This window comes from Vigna umbellata, chromosome 8 (assembly GCF_029865625.1).
Source record: "Vigna umbellata cultivar VRB3 chromosome 8, Vumbellata_1.0, whole genome shotgun sequence".
Lineage (NCBI taxonomy): Eukaryota > Viridiplantae > Streptophyta > Magnoliopsida > Fabales > Fabaceae > Vigna > Vigna umbellata.
This window is the reverse complement of record NC_142172.1, coordinates 29,640,034-29,647,924: the sequence shown is the minus strand read 5'-3', so window position 1 is coordinate 29,647,924 and position 7,891 is coordinate 29,640,034. Positions and strand designations below refer to the sequence as shown.

Below are 7,891 nucleotides of genomic sequence, written 5' to 3'. Positions count from 1 at the left end.
AACTGCACTTGCTATATTTACCTTCCTCGTGTTATGCTTTTACAAATGCCTTAACTCTCTTTATTAATTGATAAATTCTTACATGGGGTGAAACAATCTTCATCAGAAATATTGAATAAAAAAAAGATATTGATTCCTATGAGGATACCAGTGTTTTGGCTACGATATCATAAATGGATTTTAAGTCAAATTCAATTTCATAAAACTAATTTATAAGATGAAATTTACACTCACTTATATATTATCTCTAGTTGATACGGAACTTCGAACAAAATTTTCCATTAGTACATCACTAACAAACTAACAATCATATGATCTCAAGAGCTTTTAACTTTTTATTGTTTTTGTGGGCCTTGTTTTGTGGAACAACTCATCATATCAGACTAGTAAAAAAAAAGGTCTTGAAAACAGAATGAAAGCAACATTCTTTCTTTGAGACTTTTACTTAAACTCAACTTGGCTTGGGGAATCTGTTTGAGACAGAGAACTCGACAAAGGGAGACAGAAACAACAACTGCCCTCGAGCAATGTTAGTGGCTTTTTACCCTCTCAATCTCGAAACCAGCGCTAGTCCTTTTGGCCTTGGAGAGAGGGTTATGATTATGAACTTATGCTTCACCATTTCGTTAGTCCAATGCTATAGCCTATAGGATCCTACTTGTCTCTTCCCAATGTATTCATTTTTGTATTTCTTTGAGGTCAAACCTCAAAGTTTGAATCCCCAAATCCGTAATATAACACATGCCAAGAGCCAAAGGTGAAAAGATTAAAATATCTTACATCTTGACCTGGTCAAATGAGCACATCACTCACCATGAATGTGAATTATTGCCCATAAGCCAATTGAGAAAGAAAGATGGATGGGGCCTTCCATGGGATGAATAATGTAGAATTGGTCAGTTATAGATTAGCCACAAAAAGGTAAATGAGAAAAACAAATTCCCTTCACAATTTTTTTTTTCCTTATCGAATGTGCAAATTGCAGAAAACTTAACTTCTAGAATAAAGAAAAAATGATGTCTTGGGGAGTCCATTGGCTAATGAACGAAGAAATTGACAAACCATGTTCCACTTACCTTTCAAGTCAAACATTTAACTTAACCATTACAAAGTTCAATCATTTTTTTACTAGTAGTGTCCTACTTAACAGTTTTGCATTAATGCATTTCTCATACACGTATTGTGCCGGCCAAGTACCCTTAATCATGTATGAGAAGATAAGGATATGTATGCTAGACAGGGATGTAGATACTAGATTCATTTCATTGAGACCTCCCTATGTACCTGCTTCCTCATCAGATTCAATCTAGTATATAAATCATGCCATTCATACTTTCTTTGTCATGGAACCAGTTGGAAGGTTTAGTGTGTTACATTGAAACTTTCAATAAAAACAAGGTCAGTGTCAACATCTTCCTTTGAGTAGCAGATTCTCGTTTTGTACTTTGACGTATCAAACTCAAATGGAACAGGACAATTGAAGAATGAATGTGTTCATCTAACACATGGCATGGACCAATTATGTTAACCACTAATTACGGATGATTCATAGAGTCTGAATTTGGATGCTCCTGTGCACCTTAAGTAGAACTTTCCTTAGCTATATCCACTCTAAAAGTGCTCAATAAACCAAATCTATCATGGGAAAGGTAAGAATTAGATCATCGATTTGAACTTGTGCACAAAGAAGAAATGCCAGAAAAGGGAAAAGAAAAAGAATAACGAAAGCAACCAGGGTACTTTCAAGGATCATCATTGCTCTCTTTTATTACTACTTTGACAGATATTGATGCAGATTGCTGCATCTCTTTCTACTGTGCATTCGTAGTGCCTTGGGGTATATACACAATGGAAGAAAAAAGAGATAAAAAAAAAACGAGAGAACAGTTTATGCATTTATCAAAGACATCTCTAATAAAAAATGGTTAGGCATAGAAAATTATTTGGTTTCGTAGAATTAACTTAAAAGCCATATTTAGACTATTTTTTGGGATGATTTTGTAAACAAATTTACACTGGAAAAACACAATTATTAAACTTGAAGAAAAAAAAATATAAAAATGAAATCCTTCACCCATGACTACACTCACTGACTAACAATATCTCAGCTTAACATAGGACCACAAATTTTGAATCCCCTTTGAACATTTTCGAATATTTTGGATCATTCACAGTTATGCATGTTCTGAGAGCCAATATTTTTTTATACACTTGGATTCAAAAAAAGGGAGGAATAATAAATTAGTAAGGAAAGATAAAATAATACCTTCTTTCATGCTTGAAAAGTAGCATGCATACATAAGTTAAAAGCACAGAGCTTTTGTATTAACGTAGATGTATTTATTTCAAACTGTAGAAGAGTAAAGTGAAGACAAAGGTGATAAGATTAAAATCTTATAAATATAATAAATAAATGAATAAAATATCTTTTGTATTTTGGCAACATCACCACTTTTTATAGCATACCCTGCTCTCTTTCCTTGCGGAAGCTCAATTTCCCATAGGCATCTATCTCCATACTCTGACAGACACCAATAGAGAAAACCATCGTCACAAGAGAGTCACATGAAATGGCAACAAAACAAGTTACTTTGGTTCATGTAGACGATGACTACATTGAAATGGAACTGTGTTCCTCCCCCAACTTCTTCTCATACTCCCTTAGTTCTCCAACATCCAATAGAGAGTTTGAATTCCAGATGAGTGAGAAAGAGTCATCAACTTCTCCAGCAGATGACCTCTTCTACAAAGGAAAACTCCTTCCTCTTCACCTTCCCCCTCGTTTGCAAATGGTTCAAAAGCTCGTAGAAAACTCCAATGCCAACTTTGAGTATGTGAAAACAGATTCCGCGTTGGAACGCAGAACTTTTCCCATAACCACTGAATCTAACATCTCACCTACAGAATCACGCCGAGTTAGCAGCGATGTGATCCCAACTGAATACCCACTTGGGTTGTTTTCTGACATGAACAACCTAATCGGTGATCTTCCCAAGAAGTCTTGGCCCAAGAAACTGAAACAGATGAAGCAGTTCTTGCTTGGCCAGAGACTGAAGGCCTCACGAGCTTATCTGAAAACTTTGTTCAGCAAATCTGGTTGCTCAGACAAGTTTTGTGCCAGTGCTGCAAGCAACATGGGAGCAGAGAAAACACCATTCAAGTGCAAAGAGTGTCAGAACAAGTACAGGAAGGTTGCTAGGAGAAGCCCATTTGAGAGTTTGTATGATAACAATCAGCACCAGGTAACTTGTGCTGTGATGAAGACCCTTAAAAGAGAGATGCTTGAAGTTGAAGATGATTTCTGTGACCACAGGAGGTCTTTCTCTGGGGTTTCTCATCGACATTGTGCCACCAAGGCTTCATCTTTGTCCACATCTTCATCCGGGTCCTCTTCTTCATCTTCATCTTTTTCTCTCAGCTCAGCTGGGTACTATGATTTGCAACTTTTCAAGAGGAGCATCAGTGCAAATTATGAGTTGGAAAGTTCAGTGGAGGGAGCAATTGCTCATTGCAAACAGTCTCAGCAACAGTGTAGTTCAAAGAATGGTTCAGATGATAGCAGGATTTGTTCTCAATTCGCTACAAAATTGCAGTTGGTGGGAGTTAAAGAATAGCTATAGTTACACCACAAGAGTGTTAACGTAAGTGAGTGTTGAGAAAACCTTGTAAGAGAAGAAATAGGCATTCTCGTTTGAAATGCTGCTGCATTTTGGTGGAGTTTACTGTTTGAATGAATAGACTGGGTTTTCCAGCATTAACTTGTTCAAAAATAAAATAAAATTCTACAATTCTCTCTCTGATTCTTGTACTTGTTGCATATATTTACCCAGATGTAGTAGAACTGAACACCTTAGCAGCTTCACTATTTTATTATTATTATTATTATTATTATTAGTTATCTCAGAGGAGTAATTCTTTTGGCCAAAGGCTACTTTCAATTTTTCGAAAGAACTATGCTTATGACCAACGAGCAAGAGAATTCACCATGACAAACTTTCTACAATAGGCATTTACGAGAGTCTTGTCAATTTTACAAAAGGAAATACTGATGAAACAGAATTTACTGGATCTCATTTTGGGTTCTCTTTAGGATAAAGTTTTTTTATAATGTTAAAAGTGATAAATTATACTACATCACTCAAGAACCTCTATAGACGTTGTTTAAGAATTTTACAGAGCTAAAATGAGATATTTTTTTAAAACCTAAAGCAATTAATACTAAAAAATATTTACAGAGCTCAAAAGAGATATTTTTTTCTTTTAAGTCTAAAATAAAGATTTTAGCCACTTAGATCTTGAAGCTACGTACTTCTTATCCATGAATCATCTACCTATCCTTGTCTTTGTTGTGACATGGATTTGGATGGTAGAAAAAGAGAGAAAAATTATATATATAAATTGTAATAAGCAATATAATAAAAAGAGAAAGTAAGGGATTTGAAGAAAATAAGGTATAAATGAGATGGAGTTGGAATTATATATATATATATATATATATATATATATATATATATATATATATATATATATATATATATATAGATTAAATACATTTTTGTCTTTGAAATTAGTTTCTCATTAAAATTTTAGATGTGTGAATTAATGTAATATTTTTTAGTCAAAATTAAATTAACATTAAGGGTAAAATGTGTTTAATAATATAAATGTTATCACAAAAGATGTTGAAAACATTAAATAAATCTATCAAAATTTGACTGAAAAATTAAATCTATACATTTTTAAGTTGAAAGACTAAATTAAATCAAAATGTTGAAACAAACTTATTCCAATTTTTACTAAAAATTAAAAATTAAAAATTAAAAACTTAAAAATATATTTATCTCTAAAATAAAAGTTGTCCAAACTTTTGGAGAACCTGGGTTCTATGGTCATATTTTTGTGTATTTGGGATTTCAACATGCAAAACGAAAACCTTGACTCATAAAACCCAATTATGTGCTGTTAATTGACCATATATTTTTTTTTTTTATAATGTAAAAAAGTAAGCCCTCTTGTTTTGAAACTGATCCCTTTTCCCAAAATAGATTCCCAATGACCGGTTAAGATTATGTGCCATTATTCTTTCAGTGTTCAACTGATAACAAACATATAGACCGTAGTAGTACTGTATAATTAAAAGTGATGAATGACATATTTTATTCTCCCACCCTTCCTTTCCATGATATTTTGTAGTCTTCTCTATGAAGATGAAAAAGTAAAAGGATGCGATGTCAATGAAAACCGACCTGGTTACTAACCAAAAAAATGTGGAAATCATGGCACCTTAATTTTCTCTATAAAGAAGAAAAAGCATAGGAAGTCAGTAAAATAATATAAAAATGAGATGTCAGTGAAAACTGACCTTGTAACTAACCAAAAAAGCAAAGATTACAATCAGAAACAGCCATTTGATGGGGAGATAAGCTTAAACACAAATGGAATATGCTTTATATTTAAAATGTGGAAATCATGCCTGAAAGTTGTTGTTTGGCCACTATATACTTTATCGAGAACAGTCATGATTAGTATTAGTGAATTCCCAGCAAAGCAGCACGGTTGACCGAAGATCAAAGCACAACTAGCTAGTGCAATTATGTATCCTTGTTGCAATTACCAAAGTACAGCAGTAACAGAAAATGATTATGATCACAGAATACATATATATGGCCAGTGTCAATTTTAAAAGGACCAAGAACAACAATATTAATAATAACAGTTATTCTGATGTTCATTCTGTAATGTAATGGTCCCACCCTAAGCCAGAGTGCGTGGTGCATATATGTATTCTTAAACCTCATCATCGTATGTACATATGGATAATCTGGCTACATGAAAATCTGTATTCTATAAGTGATATAAAAAACAAAACCTAGTGTACAGCTTTACAGACAGACATTAATCTTCGCTAGGCGTGCACTTCTTCCTTTCACTTGATTTTGACTAAACATTAAAATACGCGTACATAGTCCAGAGGTCGAATCACATGCCCGAAATTTTGAAGTTTCAAGTATACGTGGACGCTGTAGCGCACCAATTATACAAACACATAGAACAAGCACAAAGAACAACCACTTCTTTTCCCCACCACCAATTTGTCCTAATCAAACAATAAAGTAGCTCGTACTTTTCTCTCTTCTGTCCATATCTCTAACTTCTTCTCCTTTACCTCATCTAATTATCCCTACTACTTTAAAACCTTATGGTTAATTTACAACTTCTGAAGACGAAGTTTCAATGAAAAGATATAAACACGAATGAGTCCAATTATTTAAAGGATTGATATCTGTTTAATATGGACTTAACGAATTACATTGATCAGAAGATGCATGATGAAATATTGAAATGCAGGCATGAAGATTTGATGAGAAGGGGAAGTTACTCCTACATGTGCATGAGGGATGGTTTGATCGTTTTTCGAAAGGCATTGTCAGTTATTTATGACAATCCAGCGAATGAAGACGGGGTGTTAGGGGCACATGCAAAGACACATTGATATGGAATGTTGCAGAAGAGTGAACATATCTAGACTACCCTATGAATAAGACTCGACCCTTAGGAATAGAGGTGATGGATGTTAATGTTGTAGGGGCCTGTGGTAGGAGCATGCTGATTTCCACCCTCTTCTTGGACTATTCTACACCCCTTTCTTAGTCCTTCTAAGTAATCTTAAGATATTTCGAGCCCTGTACAATTTTTCTCAAGGTAAAATGCATCTTAACTCTGTAAACATGCTCTCTCAATTAGTTTTAGATCTTCCACTCTATCAAAACCATCCTACTTTCTTAGTCCTTGTTTTTCCTTAATTGGTGGAGTTTATGTTCAGTTAATAAAAAATAAAATCAGTCATGAAAAATCCATTCATTTTAAAGGAATATGAAACCAAAATTAAAATGGCTAGTTCTAGGTTGTTAACAAACTATTTTAAATAAAATTAATTAATTAACAATTAATTTTAGAAACCACAATAATTAATCGATATCAATTACCTAAGTTATATACTATTTTATAAATTAAAAATTTATTAATATATCTAAAATAATCCCTGTTATGAATAAAATATTATAATTTATTTGTGAATTAAATTCTAAATTGATCTTTAACATGAATTATCAAAATTTTATCTACTAAAATAATGGTTTTTAAATTAGTGTCCAAATTCATCTCTAATTTAAAATTAGAAAATAATTTAAAATCAATAACATTAAATAACTAAAACTTTTATAATTAATATTAGAGACCAATTACTTTTGTAAAATTTTGAAATTATATTGAATCTTAGACCTGTTAGTCTATTATTCTATGGAAAAATTTATATGAACGACCTTAAAGCCCACACTTAACTACACCTAATAAAAGCTAATATATTTTACTTTTGTATTTAGCAGTTTTCAAATTATTTTATATTTTAAAATAAAAATACAGTTTTACTAGCTAGTATTGTGTAGGTGTAGAGGAGAGTGTCCATCTACCATCACCCTTATTCTATTAAAAGGGTAAGTCTAGTCGTTTGTTTAAAAACATAGAAGAAAACAAGAACTTAAATATATGTTTTCACGCTTAACTTTGAGAGGAGTGTGAGTATGTCTAGCTTTCCTTTTTAGAGTAAATTACACTCGTATTCTAGAATTCTTTTCAAATTATTCAATTCTTCTAAAAAAACATTTTATTTATACTTTCTAATAAGAAATAATTATAATAGTTAAAATAGAAATATAATTGTAACTTGAAAATCTTAGAATGTCACAATAATATTCACTTTTTATTATATTATTACTATATGCTAAACATTCATTAGTTTATTTGATAGAAAATCTAGTTATTTTTAATAGAGTTCTTTTTTTAATTATGATGTAAGTCCTCACGGATTTGCTTTTGGTACCACTCCAAAAGA

At 32.3% G+C, this 7,891-nt stretch overlaps 1 protein-coding gene across 1 annotated transcript; it reads left to right on the top strand.

The window, feature by feature from the left end:
• Positions 1-2,499: 2,499 nt before the first annotated feature.
• On the top strand, positions 2,500-3,809 carry LOC148194423 (putative membrane-associated kinase regulator 4). The gene has a single exon (XM_088097566.1). It carries the CDS (start codon positions 2,571-2,573, stop codon positions 3,612-3,614), a length of 1,044 nt encoding a protein of 347 aa, XP_087953692.1. The 5' UTR covers positions 2,500-2,570; the 3' UTR covers positions 3,615-3,809.
• Positions 3,810-7,891: the final 4,082 nt, after the last annotated feature.

Bases quoted from the DNA above. Each gene is read 5' to 3' on its own strand.
- LOC148194423 (XM_088097566.1), top strand. From the start codon at position 2,571: ATGGCAACAAAACAAGTTACTTTGGTTCATGTAGACGATGACTACATT.